We start from the raw sequence: 24,429 nt of genomic DNA on the forward strand, positions 1-24,429 counted from the left end.
GCACGCGAGACTTGCCCAAAGACATTGTTCACTTGCGAGCGCTGTGTGCTCCTTCTATACATCTACGTCACCTTGAAACACGTCAAGGGATTAAGTTCGAGGTCACTATGGAGAACGAAAGCACGGAAGGTGTCGTACATCATATATCGTGTGCTGTATATCTATTCCATTTTATGTACATTGATGACCCACAGCATAAGGCGGAAGAGGAAGAGTGAGGACTCTAGCCGATGCCCTGCACTAGCTGCGGGCAGGAGGTGCGTTCTGACGATCCCACGCCTCCGTGTCCGCGTTGGGACCGGCATGCTTCGAGAACGCCGCGTCGCTGTCGAAGGGGTTGCTGACCTTGGTCGGCGTGTACGTCAGCTCTACTTCATGGTCCACACGGATGAAGCCCTCCTCCGAGCCCGTCCTGGACACGGCGGCCCTCCTGAAGGCGCTGCTCGCCGCGGTGCCGCCGCTCGCCTGGGCGGCCGCGGTGCTGCTGTCGGCGACGGTGCCGCCCCAGGAGCCGAACAGCCACCCGTCCATGACGGGCAGCGAGGCGGTGATGGTGCCCATGCAGAGGTCCATGCAGGTCCAGACCAGGATGTCCGTGTAGCTCCACGTCGAGTCCTTGGAGATGGACTGCAGCTGCTGCAGCAGGCCGCCGATGACGCTCAGGGCGCCGGCCGCCCAGATCAGGAACAGGCGCGCCTTCTTCTGCCAGCGCATCCGCACGTTCCACAGGATGACGACGGGCGTCAGCAGGAGCAGCACCCCGAGGGCGAGGTGCGTGACGCGCAGCGTCCGCACCGACAGCGTGTTGTCGAGGCACGAGGCCGGCTGCGCCAGGCTGCCGCTGTACCACCTGTCCCAGCTGGCACGCGGGGGCCGGCAGAGGAGGACCTGCCAGAAGACGGCCAGCAGCACGTAGGCGACCTCGACGGCGAGGAAGACGTCGGTCACTATCGTCCAGAAGCGCGAGATGCAGTCGACGATGCGCCGGATGAAGAGCGTGATGGAGATCTTGATCAAGCCGACGGCGATGTAGAAAAGGATCTGGCAGATCCGCCCGTAGTATGCGTAGACGTTGTATTCTGCATAGGTCACCTCCCACACGTGATGCCCTGCTCCGCCTTGAACGACCATGAGTATCTGCAGTATCGGGTACGTGACAGCGATGGACTGCGAGCCAGGGGAGGTCAGCCTTATTCCCTATCATCATCCTAGCCAGACGTGACATTGTGTTCCTATTCCTGGCATTCCATGGACGATAGCATAGGCAGGATAATATATTTATGCACATATAGTCCTCGGCCCACAGCCAGGTAACACAATGGGTAGCACTCTGGGCATGACTTACAGCGGCAACTAAAATAACCCAGTCATCCGAGCCAAATACCATTTTTGTACTGTAATATCGTAATGCGAGTCTTGTGGCCGTCACAACGGATATGAGCAGTATAACGATGACCATGCCCGCGATGATTCCCGGCTGCTTCGTCTCGTACTGGTAGCCCGCGGGCTCGCTCGGTACCGTTATCCATCCCCTGCTAGCATTTGCACTGAAGAGCCCGACAGACCGGAAAATACCACGAACGATAAAGAAGTCATCCTCATTGTTCGGTGGTTTGCCCAGTATGGCGGAGCTGTTGCTCATGGCGAAATCTGAGCAGTCGACTTTTTGGAGGGTGGGTGCCAAGGTGGGAACAATGCGGGAAAGATGGATCTCTCGGGAGCCCACGATTTTAAGTATTTCTATTGTCGGAGGAGCGCCCAACGTCTATTATTATGATCAGAGCCCGATGGCTTGGGTAGCAGGGTCGTTTGCGGCAGGTAGTCAGCCTCGGGTTCGTTCTCGTGTGAGAGGACACCTTGGACACATATGGGACATGTCCCGACGGGAAGGAAACTCAAACATTTTGCCTCTCTAGCTTGCAGTAGATGAACCCGTTTCAAGATCCGCCTGGGTGGCTCGATGGGCGCATAAAGAACGGTATGTCGCCTTGCTAACTCAATATCCGGAAAGTATCATAGTTGGACCAGGACTGGAGACTGTCGAGGATTGCGCCTCCAGCTTCCGAGCCTTGGGGCTCCACAATGCCAGGTTTCTGGTTCATCGTAGGGCGGCCAGACGGTGGCAGACCTTGCAATCTTGCGATACAGCTCGCAGGGGTGGTCAAACTTTACGTAGGAAGATCAAGAGACCTTGCGTGGATACAAGACGATCGAGGACGATCGATCCACCCGCGCACACGGAGTAGTTGTCGTGACAACAAGACAACTCTCCGACGAACATTAAGCCAGATCATCCCACGGGACACAGGATGATATCCTGCAGGAGGTCACCCCACGAGACTGCATCCCAAGGCCACGGGGACGGGTGTGGCGTAGTGCGGTAGTGCAGTAGTGCGCTGGGCAGAGTTCCACGCCCGGACGTTTGGAAAATCCCTGCGGAAGCGTATGTGTTTTGCCGTCGACTCATTTAGAGTGACCGGGAAGTGGCCGGCAGTGGAGATTGCAATTTTAACCGTGCTTGACAGCGGCGAGCTCGGCTGCCAGCCAGCTGGGTAGAGGCTGGAACAAGCCGCATGGCGACCGCGAGGGTCGAGTCCAGGCTGAGGTCGATCCCGGACCTTTTCGACCCGCTGACGCCAGAACCGCCGGCTTCTGCTACTTCTTTTGCCCATACGTACTTTTAAATAAGGAGCATGATTCCCACGTCGCCGACCGTCGAGGAGAGAGTGTTGAATCTCCCCCATCAGCGTGGTCCAGCCGCGGGTAAAAGTGGGTGACTCGTGGTCTTTGAGGAAAGCAAGCCGAGGCGAGTGTGGATACTCCCCGCGGACAGCATCTCCGAGTGTCGGTAGCTGCTTTTCCTGATCTTTTGTCTCTGGCAGACTCGCGATGATCTCAAGGGCCAGCAACACACCGGTGCCTCGTTCTTGGGGGATGGGCTAATCTTTTCACCAAGGGATCGGGCCACCCAGAAGACTGTGCCTGCGAGCCGTGTCCGGCTGCCTGCTCCGAGCCGGATCCGATGGACCCCCACTTCAAGGCTTTGCCCGGGGGGCGCCTAGCACGGCTCATCTCCGAAAATATCGAAGGGGGGCGGACCGCTATAGGGGCAAAACCGGCGGCGGATGGGGACGATGGGTTCGCCAACAGGATCGCCACACCTAGACTTATCAGCGACTGGGTCCTCCCAAATATGAGGACGTCGTCAGATCCCAGGGATCCAACTGCCAAAACTCGCTGCATCAGCCGCTAATCCCAGCCGCCCAGGTTCTCGCACGCTCAACATCCTGAGACCTGCGGCTTGGGGGCATCAACCTCTCCAGAGTCGATCGCCATGGCTCACCACTCTCTCGTTTCTCTCCTCAGCTCGGCCCTGGTCTTGCTCCTGGGAAGCTCGCTCGCAGCCGCCGCGGGGCAGCAGCACTCTCGCCTCACTTTTCGCTCGCAAAACTCCACAGTCGACTGCACGGGCGTCTTGGCCCTCAGCCCCAGGTGCAGCTCGAACCAGGTTGCCTACGCGAGGGATATTTTCTATGTCGGCGGCCGATATATTCAGGATGCCAGTGGAAACCGCACCACAGGTCAGCTGTATGTCGAAAAGCTGACGCCGAATGCTGTCACTCAGCCGAAGCCGGTGGTCTTTTTCCACGGCGGTGGGACGAGCGGAGTTTCCTGGCTGAATACGCCGGACAACAGGAAGGGTCTTGGTTCGTCTATCTCATAACTTTCCTGATTTTTCCGGATCGACACGATCTGGCGCGCTCCTTAGGGGAGTCGAGTGGGTCGCCCTGTGAGTCTATTGCTCACAAGATACCGTCTTTGTGAGCATCGTGCAGGGCTCAAAGGCTGAGATTTTGGGGTGCAGACTTGCAGGCCGGCTTGAACGACTTCTGGCGACTGCCATACGACAGGGGATGGACTTGTATGCTGACAGGATGATTAGCCTCGTACTTCGTTGAGCAGGGCTATCAGGTCTATATCGTCGACCAGGCCTCAGTCGGGCGCAGCACCCAGACAGACCTGGACAGCTTCCCCATGTCAGCCGGCACGACGGCCGAAAACACAGAGAAATCCTTTTCTGGCCCCCAGCACTTCCCGGACCTCTACCCACAGGCCGTGCTGCACACTCAGTTCCCCGGTACCGGCCTGCGAGGCGACCCCTACTTTGAGCAATTCCAGAGGGCCGTGCTCCCTTATTCCACGAACTCCACTTCGGTGGAAAACGTCATGAGAGAGTCGGGCTGCGAGCTCCTGTCTATCATCGGGCCGTCCTACCTCATCTCCCACTCCGCCGGGGCCATATACCCGATTCTCATGTCCAACGACTGTGGGGACTACGTGGCGGGCAACATCAACTTCGAGTCATCCACCACCCCATTCTTCTTCCCCAGCACCGGGTCCCTGTCCGGCACCGTCACGCGCGCCTGGGGCCTCACCGACGTGCCCATCGACTACGAGCCGGCCGTTTCGGACCCGTCGGAGCTGGTCCAGGTCGAGGTTGGGAACGACACGCTGGCCCACCGCTCGTGCCACCTCCAGGCCGAGCCCGCGCGCCAGCTGCCCAAGATCAGCGCCGTCAAGTACCTGCTCATCACCAGCGAGGCGTCGGTGCACATCACCTACGATCACTGCACCATCCAGTACCTAAAGCAGACCGGCGGCAACCCGGAGTGGATCCGGCTGGCTGATCGGGGCATCCATGGGAACGGCCACTTCATGCACTTGGAGCTCAACAACCTGGAGATTGCGGTTGTCGTGGACGACTGGATCCAGGGCAACGAGAAGAATGCGACCTTAGTACGCAGGTGGGCAAATTGATAGGTAGACGGAGCACGAGGGAATGGATGTATATATTAGTAATGTCTCGATATGTAATACCATATTGAAACCAGATACCAGTGCCATGTCTCAGCTGTTCGCAATTTAAGTAGCACGTGGACGGCAAGGCACAAGATCACTAGAATTGAGGACTTCATATCATGGAGACTTGAAAAAGAAAAATTTGCATGAATATCAATTGCAAATACAGCTGGAATATTATTTTTCTCTAGAGCGTATGGACACGTAGGATCAAGCCGATTACGTACAAGTGACTGGGATTTTACTTATTAATATGCAAGACATGTTCAAGTCCAAAATAATTAGTATCAAAAGTTTCCGTCTACTCATACCCAGCCGTTCACGCGCGTCCAATTCATCCTTGTGCCCGTCCGTCTCTCAGCCCCCGTCCTAACCAAGTCAGACAGTCCTATGGCTCTGCTGGCACGCAGACCCCGAGTACCTCCAGCTAGACTGCGGTATGAGAGCAAAGTGAAACTGTCCGCTATGGGCTTGCCTGGCTTCAATACGAGCACAACACGTCCAAGTGCCGCAGATCAGCGGAGCTCAACTTTGGGGGCCCTGTCTAGCTCATCACCGTGCTAACCACTGACGTCCGGTTCCCTTCTCTTGATCTAATCATTTTCTGTGGGCGCAACGACAGAGCTAAGAAGGAGGCTGATACCGCGGCGTCAACTTGCAAACTGGCGTGGAGGTGTGTCCTTCACGCCCTGCTGCTGAAAACAATGAATGGCTCGGAGGCCCTTGCCTCGCACCGCGGTCACGGCAAGTGATGGCTGTCAGGGGAGGCGATAGATCCGGCATGTCCAAGAGACCTGTCCGAAGATCTCTGCGCCAAGTCACACGTGGTGGTGGGTGGTCCCAGGAACGGGAAGACCAGCACCACGATGCACAATAGTCAAGATTCCAGTCCTGCTCTCGGCAAGGTTGACAGGTGTCGCCCGGCTCTCCATCCGGCGATGCCCTCGTGCTGTCCAGGGTACCTCTGCAGGTCCTGCCGCGTGTCCACCTTGCCCTCCACGACACTACCACTGGATGGTTTGAGGCTCAGGGCGGTTTCGGAAGGCATCGAGACACTTTGATGCCCGGGGTCGTCGAGCTCCCAGACACTACCGGGGAGTCACATATCGGACGGCAGGAGGTGAAGACGGAGAAGCTCACCAAGAATTGAGCTGGTCTGACAGTGCACAGGCAGGACTCAGTTGAGAAAGCTGGGTCCGGGTCCGGGGCAAGACACTCGAGGTCGAGGCCCGAACGGACTGGTCACTTTACCACTAGCCTTGCCCGGAGAGATTTCCTAGGGGCCAACGGGGGCTCGAGGGTTCTCGTAAACGAGGGAAACGCCAAGACGCGCCCAATAGGTGGACAAAGGATGGCGTGAAAAGGCCGTTCCGCGTGTTTTTCCCCCCCTTCTCTCTTTCCGGCGTGGGCAGCACATCACCCTCTGAGACAGCAATATCGGACTGCGGGTTGTCGTGCGTGCCACACCCCATGGTGAAGCAGGGCTGGAGTGCCGGCTCGGCTGGGCTTGGCTACACAAAAGACGGGCGGCTCCTCCCCTCGTCCAGAAAAGAAAAAAGCAAGCGCCGTCACGCGGGGCACGAGGGAAATCAGACCAGATGGGGTGGGTGAGGTGCATGTCAGCGGCCATTGCCAGGCCAGTGGCCAGTCAGCCAGGTGGGCAAATTAGGCTAGCCGTTTGACAGGTGTTGGCGGCGATCCTATCCAGGATTTGGATCGGGTTGGGGAGGGAGGAGGGCCACCCCCCAGACAACCAGACAACCTGACAACCAAAGAGCAGAGCGAGTGTGTGAGTGGCATGCCCCATTACGCCACTCTGCTTGCAACCCTGCAACCTGCAGGCGCCCCATGCCCCAGCCGTTGTCGATCAGAGCCTCTCACGGATGGGGGTTATGGGGTTCTGGTCCTGGGGATGCAGGAGGGCCCGCCCCAAAGCACCCATTCCCACCCCGTCTTTTACCCCGTACTTGTGCCCCATTGAGCCTTTTCGCCAAAGCAGCGCGACATCACCGCGCATCCAGCCGAACTAGACAATGCCGAAACAGTGCAGAAGCAGGGCCAGCAGCAGAAGATTGGAAGGGAGGAGAGGGTTTCTCATGCAACAACGAACCGAAGCGGTCAGGAAAACAAGAGCAATTGCTGCCCATGATGTTGATGGCACCCTCTGGGCCTGACGCCTCCCGCATGCCATGACCATACCATTAGCATACCATACCGTGGTACGGGTAACGCACACAAAGGCTGCATTCGGCCGGTTTGTTTTGCGATTCGTGAGCCTACCTGCCAAACTATGGGGTAGGTAGCATATTCCCACACCAGGCCATACTGCATTCTGGCAAGTCCCGTAGTGTTGACCCCCCCTCCCCCTCCCCCCCTACCCCCCAGTCCCCCCAGATGCCCAAGTCCGAGGTCCCCCTTCTTTTCAAAACTCGACGAGGTCACCGGACCCGCGCCTTTTGCATGCGCGGGCATCTGATCGCATTTAGCCGCATCCCTTGCTTCGATCCTGTTTTCCTTTGAATAGCTAGTAGTCCCCCGCCCGTGGCATTTCTGCATTGGCTTGTTTGTTTCCTTGCTTTCCCGCCCACACAGTAGTCATTAGCTGTTGTTGCATGTGAACGCTCTGCCCATTTCTTTGTGCTGCCCACCTGCCGTCTGTCAACGACGCCGTCCAACCCAGCACAGCATTGACGGGCACAGATATCCTCTCCCTCTCTCTCTCTCTCTTGCACGCACGCACGCATAACCAGACCCACTCTCACACTCTCATACTCGCACACAACCACACGCGACATGTTACATACGCAAATTAGACCAACAGGCATGAGAGCCTCCAGGTTGAAGGGCCAGAGAGCCCCAAACAAGAAATCCCAACCCCTCGACCCAATCGATCTGAGCAGGCGCCTCAACATCGTCATAGCAGAGCGGCAACTCGAAGACTTGCAGCTGGGAAAGAGGCCACAAGACTCGGATTCCGACTTGTCCAAGGCTCGGCGCACACATGACGTGCGCAGCCAAAATACCGCGCTACCTCAGGGCGGCAAGAGATCCTCTCAGCTCGCAGGCCCAAAGACATCAACAAGATGGGTCTTCCGGACGAAGCCGGCTGCTGATTCCTCGCCCCACGACTCGACGGACTCCAGCGGCACGTATATCCACGTCCCCAGGCAACCCAATGCGCCATCCCAGCGCACTGCAACCATTCGAGCGACGCGGAGCCAGCAATGCGTCAGGCAGAATCATGGCAGGCCGGAGCAAGCTGGTAAATACACCATGGTGTTGGAGGAATGTATCAGCGAGCCCGAGAGGGTGCGATCGGGTGACGCTAAGGAGCGTTGTCCTCCAGACTGGACGCAGGTAGATTCGACGGAGCCAAAACCACGGAGGCTGCAGTTGTTGAAACGGATGAGCCCGCTTTCTGTGCTCAGACTGAGACTCGGTGGCGATTCTCCTCCCGAGGCTGACGAGGTGACGAAGAATGGCCGAGCTCGCTGCGACGTCGCGCTGAACGGGAGCTCAGTAGGGTTGAATCATCGGAAATCCGGCGTCTTCTCGAAACTACTGCATTAGTTGGCGGATGTAATAGAAGGGGTGTATGCGGGTGGCGAGATGCATAATACACATACAATAATGAACCCCCACGCCTGTAGTCAACTTCTTGATATCCATTGAGCGCGTGACGGTCTCCGCCAAACCTTCACCAATGTTGATCAAGCATGGAACTGGGCGGTCGAAGCACGAGGTCTTGCACTTTGCGAATCAAGTCCATTTAGACTCCGCCTCGATCAGTTTCTCAATGAGCTGGACATCTTGCTTCATGACCTGCTCCCTCACCAGGTCCGTGACGCCGCCCACAGCCTCCTGCTTGGACAGCAGGTGCAGGACCAGCTCGCAATATTCCCTCACAGCATCGCCGTCCTCGCCGGGGTCGGTCCTCGCCTTGCGCAGAGCCTCCTTGCCACGGCGCAGACCTAGGTCATGCGTCCACTTCGGTTTCTTAGACTGGTAGCCAGGGGCCTGCTGCAGGTTCCAGGGAAGCCCGCCGCGGCCTGGCTGCTCCTCCTGGGGCGGCAGCGTCGCGACGTGGATGTTGGTCAGCTTCGCTGGGAGGCTTGGGTATCTCTTGAAGAGCTGCGCCAGCTCGGGCGAATCGTCCAGAATGTTGAAGGGGTGGGTCTTGCGTTTATTGGGTCTGCTGTCTTCGTTGGTGTCCTGTTGGGCCGGCTTGGAGGGTGCTTGTGCAGGTTGAGGCTCGACCGGTGGGTGGTTCTCTTTGTGGGGGCGGAAGCAGGCGACCGAGCAGCTTGAGGCTGGTTAGCAGCAAGGACTGGGCAGGTCGGGTTGATCGTTCATGGGCTGGCCTTACTAAGGAATGGAACAGCGAGGGCACTTGTATTTCGCTTCTTGTTTCTCACAAATCCCACAGATCTTGGGCTGAGGCTTGGGCGGTGGTGATTCCTCTGTTATTTCTGTTGTTTCTGTTTTTTCTGTTGTCTCTGTTGTCGCGTCGGGCTGAGCTTCCGCGTGTTCTACCGTAGTCTGCTCCGCGCTCTTGTCGTTCGGAGGCGCGTCGCCATCTGGGTCGCTCGGGGGTCCCTGGACGTCTACTGACATGGCTGCGACTGCAACTGAAAAGCAGGATCGGCAACACAGACGGTAGTTTGCAGGTGGCAGTGTGCAGGTGAAGAGCAGGTTGGTCGAGTGGGAGTCTTTCGATGGCGTTTGTTCTCAATGAGGACGGAGGGGCGCAGCTGCTCTTGAAATTTGACTTGCAGGACCGCCATTTTTAGCAGGGATCCCCTCCCCCCCACAAGTACCTGCACACTGCCCACGCACCTGGGCACTCAGAAATCTGGGGAAACTCGGAAAATCGCAGCGCCCAGATTTGCTACCAATGCTGTAGGCCCCACCAAAACGCGGGCAGCCCGGGCCAAGCAATGACGCAGGGTCTTCGGGGCAAATAATTCTCGCGCATTTTGTCAGCACGGTGACGCTTTTAAACATCACTCTCGCAGCCGCTGCTGCTCCCACTCTCCTACATTTTTCAACCCACCTACGAACCAGAGTTTTTTCAAGATGATTCTCAGGAGGATAAGCAGGCCGTCAGGCCGTCTATTATCAGCGGCACGGCCGTCACAGACTCGCTCTGGCCCGAGCATTGGCCGGCTCTCCCAGATGCGATTCCACAGCATCGGCTCGACACATCCACCCTTCGCCGCCGGACAACGCCCACAGCTCCCAACGGCGAGGTCCTCACTGCCCGGCGTGCGGACCACCATCGGCCGGCGGACCATTTTCATCCAGGTCGAGCCCACGCCGAACCCGGACGCCCTCAAGTTCCTCCCAAACCAACGCATCCTCCCCGAAAACATCAACACCCCCTTCATCGAGTACCTGAACCCGCGCAGCACCATCGCGCCGCCCTACTCCTCCCCGCTGGCCGCCCAGCTCATGAACGTCGACGGCGTGAAGGCCGTGTTCTACGGCGCCGACTTCATCACCGTCACCAAAGAGGAGGACGCGAACTGGGCGCACATCAAGCCGGAGATCTTCGCGCTGACAACTGAGGCCATCACGGGCGGCCAGAGCATCGTCAACATCGTCGAGAAGAAGGAATCGGCGCAGGACGGCCAGGAGGCCGCGGGCGAGGGCGAGGTCGACAGCCTCGCATACGACGAGAATGACGACGAGGTCGTTGGCATGATCAAGGAGCTCCTGGAGACGCGGATCCGCCCGGCCATCCAGGAGGACGGCGGCGACATCGAGTTCCGGGGCTTCGAGGATGGCCACGTCCTGCTGAAGCTGCGGGGCGCGTGCCGGACGTGCGATTCGAGCACGGTCACGCTCAAGAACGGCATCGAGGGCATGTTGATGCACTATGTCAGTAGTACCCCGGGGGCTGTCCCCTCCCCCATTTTTACGCACAGGCAACCATGCTAACTGCCCTTCTAGATTGAGGAGGTCAAGGGCGTCACCCAGGTCATGGACGAGGAGGAGGAGATAGCCGCGAAGGAGTTCGCAAAGTTCGAGGAGAAGCTCCGGCAGCAGAAGGGCGCCGTGCCTCCCACGTCACCCGGCGCGGGGTCCATCGACCATGCTCCTTGAGACCGCCAAAGGCTGGAACCCTTGCCTGCACGCTCGCCCATCTCTCTTGCTTTCTACCTGTGCCTCTCCTATATGTGTACCCTTGTAAAATTAAGGTAGGGCTGTTGGGATGGGCCCTGAAACACGAGATGACACCAAGATATAATACTGGCGACTGTAATAGACGAGACTGGGCAGTCTTTCCGAGCCTTAAAATGTTTTCTGGCTGCCGCATCAGGCGCTGGCTTGCGGGTTTTCCCGCGTGACCAAATACGTGTTCTGGATGGCAGTATCGCACACAGAACGACTGCTAACCTTCCATCCAAGACAGCTGGTCTAGATTTTGTGAAGGATACTGTACCGATGCGACCCCCAAAGCACGTAGCAGTCATCCGTCTCGCAGCAAACTTGTTCAGATTGCTCTGCCGGGCCTGTATGATAGACTGCTTTGTGTGCGACTGGCTGGTCTGGGCTACGATCCGGTGCCCGATGGAAACAATTGTGTGAAGGGGTTTTGGCGTTTCATAATGTAGGCCAGAAACAAGGAGTCTGCCATCGCATTGAAACTTAAACTCGACAATTGAGGTTCCCCCATCGTGAAAGATGCGAATGGGCGTGGTCCTCTCGTGATCTTTTCCAGGATGGACTCTTGGTCTCAAACCCCCTGTCTCATGATCTCCTGCTCGTAAGGCTCCAATTGCTCTGTCCGTCTCCTACGGGACACGTCGTGAAAGCGTCGTAGTTTGATCTACTGTCTACTCCGGCGCGCAGGATAGGGTGACACGGCTTGTATCACCACCACTTGCGATTGGCCTGGTGGCGCCGCCCAGCAGACGAGAGCAAAGGCCCTGTCTTGTGATACACTCTCAGGGCGCGCAACAGCGCCAGTGCTAAACTCCGACCGTTGTCGTCCTACGCAGGGTGATTTAGACCGGCATCAAAGACCTACATACAGCGATGCCGCCGCCGTACATGTATGTGTGTTTCATAGCATAGTACGTGATCGACAGCCACATCGGCCCTGCGAGAGCCGCGATGCTATGCTCCCAGTATCGGAGCCAGTCAAAAGCGCACAGGAGATGTCATGGTTGGGGAGTTTGCTTTGCAGCTGATCACGCCAAGCCCTCTCCGGTCGAGCCTAGGGCGTCAACCCCCAGGACCGGGGACAGGAGAGCGAAGGCCTCATTGCAGGCCCGACCCCAGCATGTCTGTGCGACGAATCCGGGGTTTGAACGGATCGTGGGACTTGGATCCCAGCTGGAACGGTAGTTCGATGCCTGTGCCAGATTCCTACAGTCTGGTAACGTCGTCGGCGGGCGCCTCTGCAGTCCTTGTTTCGGGCCACAGCTAGGCACAGTCCATAGGGCTCAAGCTTATGCATGAAAGGCAACCGGCTCGTCAGCAGCCGTCTCTCAGCTCGGGTCGCAGTGGCCGGCCCGTGCTGCGTTTTGGAAACGCGTGTTGAGAGATCTGGCGTTCGCCTCTGGAGCAGGTTCGGTGAGCTAAAACGTTGCCATAAGTGCCAAAGAGCTGGAGCTGAGTGAGTCCGTCGAGAAGTGGCTCCGCTTCGCTTAGCTGGCTGGCGTCGGCTCTTTGAGGGAGAGGTACCATGTCACGGCATGCCTAGGACAAAAGACCAAGGTCAAGGGCAACAGTGGCATCCGCGGGAAACCAGCTGATGGCATCGTGGATTGATTGACTTTCCGCCAGGGTCCCTACCCCGCTTCGAGGCCCGTCAAGCATGCTTGCGATTGAGTTGGAGCTTCCGGACCCATCCTGGACCTCTGCTGCATCGGGCCCCGATGTAATATGCTGCGCTGATCATCACTTGTGCGTCAATCATAGCACCTCTCAGCTGACAATGCCACTTGCCAAAACAAGAGTTTTCAAGAACGACCCAGACCCCTTGGGCTGGATGTGCGCTTCCAGTGCCTCATGTGTCTAGCGCAGAGACTAGGGCGAGGTCCAGAGCGGCTCCTATCGATGCGCAACGCTCAACGGTGCCCTGGCACGCCTGGCTCCCGAGCTCAGACGAGCCTGGAGGTGGCACGCGAGCGAGCGAGCGAGTGAGAGAGGACCGACCGACTGGCGACCTAGAAAAGCGGCTCGCACATACCTAGGTACCTGGTCGTCTGATGCTGCAGGAGGTCAAGGTGAGGAGGAGGAGGAGGGGGCAAAGCAGGCAAGGCGGGAAGGCAGTCGGTCGGTGGACTAGGCCTGTCTACTCGCAACCCATCGTCAGAATGAACTGGAGATCGTCGCCACGCGTCTACCAAGCGTCAGTGGACCGGTGGGTGCTTGTCTCCTGTCGTTTTCATTATGCATAGGCCGCATGTGGTACCCCGGCCTTCTCGGGTCCGACTGCTGCTGATGCGGCGAACGGAAGAAAAGGAGGTGGTGGTGAGTGGTGAGTGGTGAGAGCTGTGATAGAGCAGCGTAGCAGGAGGCGATTCGACTGTACCGTCTGCCACGGGCCATTGGCATGCAGCGGTTGGGATTTTGGTGGCTGCCCTTGCTGCTGGCTGGGGACTGGCAGTGGCAGGCTGGATCGACGATCGCCGCTAGACGGGATCATGCTAAGTAAATTGCGGGGAAGCCGCGCGTGATTGGGCGCATGCAAGGCCCCTGGTCACAATTCCGAGTCTCTCAGCTTGGTCCCAGGGGGGCCCTGGAAGCTTGGCCTCCTTTGCTTTGCTTTGTGCGGTGCTGCGCTGTGTAGTATTGTATTGTATTGCAATGTATTGTATCGTATCGTATTGGATCGTACCGTGCCGTACTCTCGCCCACTGTGCTGCGCTGTGCTCCGCTCCGAAGGGCGACCAGAGCCCCGGCTGCTGCTTGGGGGCCTGCATCTATGCTGGTCTTGCACGCAACGAGTTCATGCCAGGAAGACACGAGATGCGAGCTGCGAGGGCTGACGCAGCGGAGATTTGGTCGCGGGCCCGGGGGTTTGTTGAATAATAAATGGGCTGACTGGTGAGGGACCGCAGGGGCAGGACCTTGAGCAGAAGCACGAGCACCTGCAGCTCCAGACCAGCCACTACTGCAATGGACCGCAGGAAGAACAGACCGAGTGGAGGAACGGGGTAGCAGAGGCGGAGGAAGGCGACGATGCGATGCAATGCAATGCATAATGGAGCATCTGGACTGGCCCGCGACACCCTGGGAGAGTCCTACATGGTACAGTAGTGCCGGCCAGTGCCAGTGCCAGTGCCAGTGCCAGTGCCATTTGATACATAGACATAGTCTACCTTACTGTCTTCCCACTGTCGATTGTGGTCAGATGCCGTCAGATGCCACGGTACTCCGTAGATACCAGACGACCGGCCAACGGCCCAAAGTCGGCGGCGACAATATCCAAGACAATTTTTTTCCCTTCGCTGGATGGAAGGATGAACGCTGTCGTAGGAGCGGCTGGTCTAGGGAGTAGGGAGTAAGCATGCTACGACATAGCCATAGCACCCCCGACACAGCATCGACTGCCGCCCGTTGCGGCAGAAGAGAGGCAGACACCCATGCGATGAGCTCCTCTTTCTTTTTACCAATTTCAGCCTCAACCGAAAGGTAGCCCGTCTCATGCTCCGTCAATTTTGGCGCAGATGGCATGGGCATGGGCATGGCATGATATGATGTGTGTGTGTGTGTGTGTGTGTGTGTGTATGTATGTATGCATGTATGTATATATGTATGTATGTACAATAATATACTGTGTAGCACGTACCACGACATGGCTCTCACCAAATAAATGCACCAGGTACGTATAGACATATGTACAGTCAGTCTCCTTATGTCTTGTGCCTCGTGTGTGCAAGAAGCAAAAGTGTGCAAGATGCAGGATGCTTCCTCCAACAAGTACCGAGTCTCGCGTCTCCTTGCCGTCCATGAATTAGATGGAATAGGAGTACAGTAGAGGAGACTAGACTATTAGAGTGAGCTGCGCTTCGTGCCTGGCAAAAAATGGCTAGTTTTGGATCTCCCAACCAGCTTTGCGACCCTTGCAGGGGAGCATTGACACCCATCCATTGAGAGGGGGGGCTCCGGGGCTCCTGGGCGGGCTGGCTGGGCGGGCTGGCGGGCTCTCAAGTCCAGACGAGGGCACGCGCCAGTTCTCCACAAGTCCCCTGCCGGCCACCAGCCCAGCCTGACCAGTCACCTCGCGGCCTGCAACGGCTAGGCTAGTAGGGGGCCCCTCACTCACACGAAGCGAAAGCCCCGCCCAATTCTGCACTTGTGCGCCGCTGCAGACGGGCAGACGGGCAGGCGGGGGGAAGGCGGGCAAGGCACTTGGGGGGTACTGGAGCACACTCTAGCGGGCGGGCGAACCAGCGAGCAAGCACCTGGGCCTCAGGTTCACCTGGGCACGTTCAGGTTCAGGTTGGTTCAGGTCCGGGTTGGGTTGGGTTGGAGGTGGTGCCTTTTTAACCTTTCCCAAGGTTGCCTTCCGAATGCCTTGCTCTCCTCCGCAGGTCCCTCCGCAGTTGCAGGTGCAGGCCAAGCAGCTCGACTGGACTGGACTGGACTTGACTTCCACACACACACGCGCACACACACACTCACTCACACATCTTTCATCCTCGTCCTGTCCGTCCTCGATCCACACCCCATCCACGTCTTCCCTCCTTCAACTCCCAACTCGCAATCTGAAGCTCCCAGCTCCCAACTTCCTCCTCCCTTCCACCTGACAACCTGATCGCCAGCCCTGCAGTAAAAGACATACGCAGTGAGCTTGGGCATCACCCAGTTGAACCACCCTTTGGGCGCGCCAAGGCAAAGACACAAAGGAAGGAAGACCTCAAAGATGGGCGCATAGATCATCGTCGCAAATCGGCCCCTGGGAAAAAGACACACCCGCGCGAGGATCGTCATTCGAGATGCGAACGCCCTCCACTCACTTTCGATGAGCATCTTCTGAAGAAACAACCCACCCTGATAGAGCTGCAGCCCTGCCCCATCCCCTCCCCCCATAACGGCACTTTGCACCTACACCTAGACACCTCGACACGACGATCGCTTCCTGTCTTTCTCACTACATACCTGTCGCCATCGCCCGTCGCATTTCACCCTCTGGTTGGCATTGTGGGCCGACTCCGGCGGGTTCCTATTGTCTGGCCTCGAGTCAACACCTGTCACAACAATTCTATGAGCCTAATCATTGATTCTTCCACTTCTCATTCGGGGCATTAGACCAGAGATCCAGAATTTGTCGCCCTCGCCGTAGCTCTTATCCTGCCGCAGACAGTACGTGTGTCCTCGTTGCCTCTGCACCCATCACCCCAACCCCCCCGCTCCTGACTGCAGAGCTATGCGACAACCCGTTCAAATACCACGTACCTTGTTCTCGAATAATTTGCTAACGAAACAACTCCAGTTCTGCCATCTGCTGCCGCCGGCCTGGTCATCTTCATCTTCACCGTTCTCAGGCCCTTGGGTTTTCAGTCGGCCCCTGGGTGTATCTGAGCTTCCTGGTCCCATCTCGCTCATCGTGAGCTTCGCCGGACCCCTCAATTGGCTGTCGCCATACTAGAGCGGTCCAACTATTTGGCGTGCACCATCCGCCTCCACGCTGTTCAATGTTCGGTTCTTGCCGCTTTTACTTCATTTTTAATATTTTGAACCATAGACGATGAGCTCAAGCATCACCAAGTCTGGCCAGCAGAACAAGCCTGGTCAAGGTAGTCTGCCACCAGGCGTCGCTCCAAGCAGTCAAGCCATCTTGTTGGACAAGCTCAACGTCCGCCGAGCAACGCCTGACTCAATCTCTGAAGCGGTTGCCAGTTCAGACGACGAAGCCGATGCACATCGTCAAGATCACCTATCATCTTTCCAGCAACAGAAACCAGTCCGCCGAACTTCTTGGTTGACCGAAGCGTCGCAGGCAGGAATTCGCCCGAGGAAGGGGTCATTTGCGAGCAGCTCCATGTCGCCCACAGCTTCGCATCCGAGCACCCCCTCTGCCGAGTCTGGTGCCGCGGCCTGGGGCCCCCACCCAACCTCAGCTACAGGCATAGGACGGCCCCAAATCGGTTCCAACACATTCACCTGGGGAACAGGCATTTGGAACAGCGACAGGAAGGAACCGCCGGCTCGCCTTGCTGAGGTGTTGCCATCACCCAACTCTCTTCCGACTAGTACTTCATTACTTGGCCCTGACGGCGGGCCGCACCAGACATCTCCCGCGCCGAGGGAATCTGGACCAAATTCTCAGATACCATTCGCGATTCCCATCCACCCGACCCCGAAAAACTACCGCTCGCAGTCATATTCTGTCGGCCAGCTTGACCCGGAAACACCAAACGCCATGATGGGATCTTCCGCTATCTTGGGTTCTCGCAACCGGGGAATCCCTCATTCCGGCCTTCAGCACCGACCATCGAGGCCTAGCATGCTCAGTGAGATGTCGAATGAGGGTGGAATGCTTGGGAAGGTAAAAGAGGTTGAGGATGACGAAACTGGGAGTGTAGAAGCAGCGCAAGGGCAAGCCCAATCGGCAGAGGCCAAAACGATTGAGATGCTCACGCGGGAGAACGCAATGTTGCGTCAACAACAATACCATGCCGCTGCCAACCGCATGAGACCCAGAGCATCGACTGGGTTTGGTGGTATTGGGAATGGCTATGGTCTGCACGACCCAGTACCGGAGGAGAACTCTGACTATGCTGTGGACCTCGACGAGTCGGGAGAACTTTCCGACCTGGCAGGCAAGAGGGCTTTCGGTCGGAGAATGAGCGAGTTTGGCTCTGGTCCTTTCCGGTCTTCATTCTCTCTAGAGAACCGCCCGTTGGAGAACGTAAAGAAGGCTCTGTGGTCGAGTTCTCTTGGGTTCGGTGGCTTGGCAGACATTCCACAGAGCAGACGCCATTCTTTTGCTGAAATCCCAACCCGGCAGCCATCCATTGGTTCCATTGGCGATCACGTTCATGCGCAGGATCCAGGTTCTCAGGAAGGTCAGGACTTTGCTGTCGGACAATACGAGAACTCTCTGTTGAATGCGGGCAATGCCGGTAAGCTGCAACGCACATGTCAAGATCAAGCACGATATGCTAACACATTGTACCAGGTGCTTACTTTACTGGTCCATCCGGAATCAACAGTAGCCAGCAGGCGCTTATGCAGTCGGCCTATTCAAACATGTACCCGTCGCCTTATGGATTACAGGCTCCGTTTTCGAATAGGCCCCCTTCTCCACACCGAGCGTTATACGGCATGCCTCAGCCACGACACGCTCAAAAGCTTCACATTGTTCTCTTCAAATGTAATCGAGCGGATGTCTTCTACATACAGGAGGGCACTGGTCTCACAGTGAAACCGGGCGACCTGGTCATAGTTGAGGCTGACCGAGGGACTGACCTGGGCACCGTTGCGAGAGACAATGTCGATTGGGGCTCAGCCAAGGAGCTCAAGGAGCTCTACGCCGAGGAGCATTACAAGTGGCTTATGATGTTCTCCCAGAACGCTGCAGTGGCTCAAGACGGAGCGGGCGCCGGCTTGATGGCAGCTTCTAACGGCATGCATGGGGGCGCTGTAGGAGGGATGGGTCCACCGAGTCAGCATCACATGCAAGAACCGAACGCCGGTGAACTCAAGCCCAAGCTCATTAAGCGCCACGCTCAGCCCCACGAGATCCAGGCTCTGCGAGATAAGGAGGGTAGCGAGGCGAAGGCGAAGCGTGTTTGCCAGTCGAAGGTTAAGGACCACGGCCTGAACATGGAGATTCTCGATGCCGAGTTTCAAATGTGAGTATCTCTCAAGTCTTTTCAACAAGGCCGCCTACTGACATGTATGCAGGGACTGGAAGAAATTGACCTTCTACTACTTCGCCGACTCTTACATCAATTTCAACTCTCTTGTGACCGACCTCTTCAAGATCTACAAGACTAGAATTTGGATGTCCGCCATCAACCCAGCTTCTTTCGCCAGCCCTTCCCTGGGTCTGCAAACCCCAAGCGGCATTGGCCCCGGGGCCGTTGGTGTTGGCAGAGGTGGCTCCTCTGATCGTCGCCAGAACCAGCAGCAGGATCAGTCCACTTTCCCCAGCTCCTCGTCCTCGGGCCGACCTTTTCAACCAGCTCTAACTTCACCGTTTGGGAACGAACGGGCCGCCGCTCCTTTCACTCAACCAAGCTACCCGTACAACTACAACAGCTCCTTCGCAAATGTGCCTCGACCGACCTCCTATACCCCCACAGCTACATCCTCAATGGATTCATACCCCACGACCTTTCCCGGCGGTGACTATCAGCTGCGCTCTCGGGCATTCCCGCCACCCCAGAGCGGGGCGCAGCAGCATGACCAGCCGGTTTCTCCTTTGACCACCCAAAACGACTGGGCCGGATCATTCCAGAGCCTCTCTCTCAACAGCCGTTAGGAAACAGCCGCTGAGAGACAAGCCCCAGCGGAAAGACGAGAACCCCCACCCCCTGCCTCTGACCCATCACAACTGCCAGAGGCGGACCAATCTCAGACTTGATTGCAAACAACGGATTTTGAGTTTCAGACAAACACAATAGGGCAAGTAAAGGCGATGCTGCTCTTCTTTTGACGAGAAAATGACATGCCAGACTGTCTAGAGAGGGTTGTCATTCACGTTAGGCGTTGGCGGGCCATCTGCTTTTCATGAAGAGGAAAGATGTTGTTTCTTTTTCTTCCTTTCATTTTACAGACCGGGAGGGGATTGACATTTAATCTCTCGCAAGCTCTTCATTCACGGATATTCTCGGCATGGCTGGAAAGACAAATGTGTTAAAAAAGGGCGATGGTTGATAGACAGAGGGGTAGGAGCTGTCATGAGCACCGTAGTTTTTAATCCGGCGACTCCCAAAAGGATATCTGGTTTTGTTTTCTTCGTTTCTGATTATTTTCGGTTTGACTCGGACAGGACGCACGTATTCGGCTCTGGGAAGAAGCATCTTGTACACTCGCTCTATTGTTCGAGCACCCACCCTCCCATCTCTCACCCGGCCGGTGGCGTTGGTTTTGTCCATTGTTGGAAGAATAAATATGATTTGGCTAGTCGTGGATTATTTGCAATAAATTGGAACCATAGGTGTTCGATACCCCAGAGAACATGCGCTATCTACATGAAGTTGCCACCGGTACTCAACCACGCGACGAGGATGTGATGCCAGACTCTGAGGCAGTCCACCGTCAGCGAGTCCTCCCTGTGGGCAGGGTGCGTCTTGCGGACTGTTGACTTTGTGACCATAAATGCATTCAATATGAACCTCATTGGTGATCAAATTGCGATTGTGACACAATATGGGTGGTTCATACCCACCAAAGCAGCAATGTCTTGGTGGTTCTCCGCGCCTGCCTCTTGTGGCCATTACTCTCTGGAGGATGTTACTTCTTAAACCGGGGAAGAACGGCAACTGGCAGGTGACTGACGAGCCAGGCAACCCGTAGGCATCTGCCCACCTCGGTACTGGAGCAAAGTTCAAGCAAACTTTTGGCAATCCCATTGATGATTTTGGTCTCTGTTTTCAAACTGTCCAAGACTCAAGTCTGCACTGCGAACGTCAGCCGCTTGACTTCGTTCACAGAGCTGAGCCCTTTTCAGTAGCCGTTCGCCAAAGATGCCACCCAAAGCAACAAAGAGGAAGGCCAATGGTATGTTCAACAGTTTTCTCATCACCAAATTGCGAATCCTGAGTCCAATTCAAACTAAATTGGCCACAGCTGTAGGTTTGCTCGACAATGATCCTTGGGGATCTCCCGAGGACCGACCGAGAAAGAAGACACGAGTGTCAACCACCCATGTCGATAACCTCGGCGACAGACATTCCTCTCAGACAACGGAGTGAGTACTCCATCACTGCGATCCCTTTTCTGAGATCATCAGGGGCTGACCCTCATGCGTGCGCGAGAAGGCAGCTCTCGGGCTGGGTTGCTTGGCAGAACAGGTTCAACGAGAAGGAGAGGACTGAAAAGCGCCAATTTGCGGACGAGTTCACGAAGAAGCTCCAATCGAAGCAGGCTGAGATCCAAAATCTAATCACTTCATGCAACAACGAATTGTGAGCTGGGTATAATCCACGGTATGTATCGCTGAGACAAATGCTGACCATGATTTCCAGGGCCGCAGCGGGAGAGAAATACAGCAAGCTGGTCAAGGAAGCCTACGGCGACAACAGACCCAATTCCAAAACCAAACCCCAGCCACAGACATTCGCTTCCCGTGAAGGAAATCCCCTGTTCAAGGCTGGTCAGGAAATTTTCCAAAGCTGCCACGAGCTCATCACCGTCCATAATCGGGCCAACTCCAAGGCCTCGCAAGACAACACCGAGCTTGGCCTGCCACGCGAGCTGTGGAAGAAGGACATTGCCAGCGTGCAGCAACTCTTGCTTTATGGCCGGCAGCATGGGGAGAACATTATGGACTGTATCATTGTCTCGTCCAGCAGCAACGACGAGAAGAGTCGCCTGTTGACGCCGGACAAGCAGGGATTGAGCGAGACGGGCAAGATGGCGGTCGACATGTACCGCAAGAGCACCGAGGCCATTAATGAGAGCGGATCGACATGGGGCGAGTTGGCCAAGAGCCAGGCCGGCGCCTTTGGAAAGATTGTGGACGATCTGGCTGATGTTTGAAAGCGGGAAGTGAGAGAATGGGAGGTCCTGGATGTGCAAGATGCGACGAGGATTTGCTGATCACGTACAAGCTGCAACCAGCATGGCTTTGAAGACCTCCTTTGATCAAGTAGAGGATTATTTGAAACAGTAGCAGATTTCTGAGATCAATAAAAGATCATTGCAATATTCATCAATGCATCAACGTGAAGCAGTCACTACAAATGTATTTCGGCCAATCGAGAGCGCCACTGAGTGTCGAGCAACCATGTCCAGTATGCCAGCCTGGATATCCGATTGAATCTCACCGTGCCGGAATATTATATGAGACCCTATTCATTCCACGTAGGGACTCACATGGTTCTTGTTGTATAGGTCAGACTATTTTGCTGCGGTCGAGGAGGCTCGCGCATCAATACCCTGGGCAAGGCCAAGCCGTCTCCCGGAGAGGTCCAGGGGTACCAGGGGTACGTACCCAGTTCGCACGGCTCAGGTCCACGTGATCTTGCAAGTGGGGCATCCGCTCAATTTGGACCAACCAGAGCTCGGCGGCTCAACCCACACGAAATTCAGGAGTGTGCATCTGGGAAAATCTTCTTTTCAACCTCTCCGACCACCCGACTGCAACTAACCCCCCCCAACCAACGCCCAGGTCAACGTCAACTTCCAAGTCTGGTACGCCGCCCTCCGAAAATATTTCCACATCTCAATTACTGTCGAGGAGAGTTTGCTGACAGGATTTTCTTGTGACTTTACAGCAACCATGGGTGCCCTTAAGTGTACGTCTCACGATTCCAGTTTTCCGCCAAATCACCCGACCGACTCCTTCGAGCAAACCACTGACGAGAAAGCCTTACAGACGTTGAGGAGCTTCAGAAGAAGAAGCAGAGCGATGTTCTGCAGTTCCTCCTGCGAGTCCGCTGCTGGGAAGTACGTTGAAACCGAACCATTCGATCGAAAAAATAAATACATGTGGGCGGAGCCGCTGTTCTCAGCTTTTCGAGGGCCCGACCCATCATGGGTGGCCCTGACCAGCAGAGACGCCCTCCGCCTGTGCTATACACTCGTTGAACGTTTGCTGAGAGTGCATCAATATAGCTCCGTCAATTGAACGTCATCCACCGTGCCTCGCGCCCCTCGCGCCCCGACAAGGCTCGCCGTCTCGGATACAAGGCCAAGCAGGGTTATGTCATCTACCGTGTCCGTGTCCGCCGCGGTGGCCGCAAGCGACCCGTCCCCAAGGGTGCCACTTACGGTGCGTCTTTCCCGCTGGATCAAACAGATCTCTTGAGTCGAAGAGATCGTCCATGGCTGACAGAATTTCTCTACGAACAGGCAAGCCCACCAACCAGGGTGTGAACCAGCTCAAGTACCAGCGCTCCCTCAAGGCCACCGCCGAGGAGCGTGTCGGCCGTCGCTGCGCCAACTTGCGCGTCCTGAACTCCTACTGGATCAACCAGGACTCCACCTACAAGTACTACGAGGTCATCCTCGTTGACCCCCAGCACAAGGCCATCCGCATCGACCCCCGCATCAACTGGATCGTCAACCCCGTCCACAAGCACCGCGAGGCTCGTGGCCTTACTGCTACTGGCAAGAAGTCCCGTGGTCTCAACAAGGGCCACCGCTACACCAAGACCAAGGCCGGCCGCAGAAAGACCTGGAAGAAGAACAACACCCTGTCCCTGTGGCGCTACCGATAAGCGGCTCGCCCCTGCGGAGGGTGACCGCGTGGATATGGGAATCGGGTTGTGGTTGTGGCTTCACGATGTTTTCGTGTTTCATGGTCATGGCAAGGGTAATGGTCATTGCCAAATGGGTCACGGTTTCTTAAGGGCACTGCATATGTGCAGATTTTGGGCGTTCATGATAGCAAAAGCAAATCAAAATACGACGAATTATGGCATTTTGCTGCCCGACCCGAATGCGTTTCCTTCGAATATCTGATTTAATCCTGAGATCTTGGTTGATCGCGGAAACTTGTGCCCGGTCCTTTGGTATGCTCTGCGAATTTGACAGCCTCCCAGTCCTACGCGGGCTGTCAGCTCGAAAATGTTCTCAAGTCCACAGCAACGTGAAATCAAAGACAGATTATTGTCCCGTGGAAACTTTTCAGGGCCCTGATCCATATCCTGTCCATTCTCCAGGCTGGCCTCTATTGCGGCTTTCAGTCTTCCCCCTTTCTCCCTCCCAAAACCGTCACTACTCTTATGCTCCACCATTCTACAACGGTCTTTTGTAACCTTGCTGTTCGTGGATGAATCAGCTTGAGACGACCCTACCTGCGCCCTCTCTGGCTGCTTGTCTGTCATCCATTCACGGGTACAGGAGTGGCTGGCTATGTCAGATTCAAACCAAAGACGTCCGGAATCGTATGGTTTGCCGCAGGTCTATCGTCGCCACGGCCGAGCTGGACACAGGGCATGGCGCACTCCGCCTGCCTCTGAGCCAGGTCAGGGAATGTCTTGAGTCACAGCCGCCCTGGTGGTCCTCTCGTGGGCTGGGCAGGGCTATCGCTTTGGCTGTACGTGATGACGATTGGAGAGGTATTGGCCGATATCTCGGGCGCGGCTTACGGGCCAGGACGCAGTCCTCCTTGGGGTTGCAGTTCGTACGGGCGCTGCGTACCATACAACAGGGATTCTCGTCATGACGCCTTTCCGCATCTTGACTCTGAAGGTCGAAAGGGCCGGGAAGATGTCAGTTCCCTGCTCAGAGTCGACACCATAATATTTGTGCTTCGCTTACCCTGGACTTGATTAATGTCGATGTGATGATTTCTCTTGGAGGACAGGGACTTCATTGGATGAATGACGGCTCTCAAAGCTGGCAAATCCTGGTGACGGGGCCAATGAGTTTCGTGATTGAATAAATCACAGGTCGTGTCTGCCGGTAGCACTTTGGGAAGACGGATGACGA

The 24,429-nt window shown here is 56.4% G+C and overlaps 7 protein-coding genes across 7 annotated transcripts; 6 read left to right on the top strand and 1 right to left on the bottom strand.

The window, feature by feature from the left end:
• Positions 1-240: 240 nt before the first annotated feature.
• Positions 241-1,642, bottom strand: J7T55_006513 (uncharacterized protein; the record flags this gene model as incomplete). The annotated part of the gene is made up of 2 exons (XM_053145134.1): positions 241-1,167; positions 1,346-1,642. 2 exons carry the CDS (start codon positions 1,640-1,642, stop codon positions 241-243), a joined length of 1,224 nt encoding a protein of 407 aa, XP_053001278.1.
• Positions 1,643-3,334: 1,692 nt separating this feature from the next.
• Positions 3,335-6,010, top strand: J7T55_006514 (uncharacterized protein; the record flags this gene model as incomplete). The annotated part of the gene is made up of 4 exons (XM_053145145.1): positions 3,335-3,707; positions 3,770-3,790; positions 3,944-4,797; positions 5,774-6,010. The coding sequence occupies 4 exons, from the start codon at positions 3,335-3,337 to the stop codon at positions 6,008-6,010; spliced, it is 1,485 nt and encodes a 494-aa protein (XP_053001279.1).
• A 1,643-nt stretch (positions 6,011-7,653) lies between these two features.
• J7T55_006515 (uncharacterized protein) lies at positions 7,654-8,430 on the top strand (the record flags this gene model as incomplete). The annotated part of the gene is made up of 1 exon (XM_053145156.1): positions 7,654-8,430. The coding sequence occupies one exon, from the start codon at positions 7,654-7,656 to the stop codon at positions 8,428-8,430; it is 777 nt and encodes a 258-aa protein (XP_053001280.1).
• Positions 8,431-9,936: 1,506 nt separating this feature from the next.
• Positions 9,937-10,965, top strand: J7T55_006517 (HIRA-interacting protein 5; the record flags this gene model as incomplete). Its single annotated transcript, XM_053145176.1, has 2 exons — positions 9,937-10,740; positions 10,813-10,965. 2 exons carry the CDS (start codon positions 9,937-9,939, stop codon positions 10,963-10,965), a joined length of 957 nt encoding a protein of 318 aa, XP_053001281.1.
• A 5,602-nt stretch (positions 10,966-16,567) lies between these two features.
• On the top strand, positions 16,568-19,309 carry J7T55_006518 (PSP1 domain-containing protein; the record flags this gene model as incomplete). Its single annotated transcript, XM_053145187.1, has 3 exons — positions 16,568-17,945; positions 18,002-18,677; positions 18,730-19,309. 3 exons carry the CDS (start codon positions 16,568-16,570, stop codon positions 19,307-19,309), a joined length of 2,634 nt encoding a protein of 877 aa, XP_053001282.1.
• A 1,207-nt stretch (positions 19,310-20,516) lies between these two features.
• J7T55_006519 (3 exoribonuclease family protein) lies at positions 20,517-21,531 on the top strand (the record flags this gene model as incomplete). Its single annotated transcript, XM_053145198.1, has 4 exons — positions 20,517-20,550; positions 20,620-20,740; positions 20,811-20,957; positions 21,018-21,531. The coding sequence occupies 4 exons, from the start codon at positions 20,517-20,519 to the stop codon at positions 21,529-21,531; spliced, it is 816 nt and encodes a 271-aa protein (XP_053001283.1).
• A 742-nt stretch (positions 21,532-22,273) lies between these two features.
• Positions 22,274-23,213, top strand: J7T55_006520 (60S ribosomal protein L15; the record flags this gene model as incomplete). Its single annotated transcript, XM_053145209.1, has 4 exons — positions 22,274-22,289; positions 22,370-22,440; positions 22,609-22,765; positions 22,846-23,213. The coding sequence occupies 4 exons, from the start codon at positions 22,274-22,276 to the stop codon at positions 23,211-23,213; spliced, it is 612 nt and encodes a 203-aa protein (XP_053001284.1).
• Between the last annotated feature and the right edge of the window lie 1,216 nt (positions 23,214-24,429).

Source organism: Diaporthe amygdali (assembly GCF_026229845.1).
Source record: "Diaporthe amygdali strain CAA958 chromosome Unknown NODE_1_length_4327563_cov_65_473760, whole genome shotgun sequence".
In the NCBI taxonomy this organism is placed as follows: domain Eukaryota; kingdom Fungi; phylum Ascomycota; class Sordariomycetes; order Diaporthales; family Diaporthaceae; genus Diaporthe; species Diaporthe amygdali.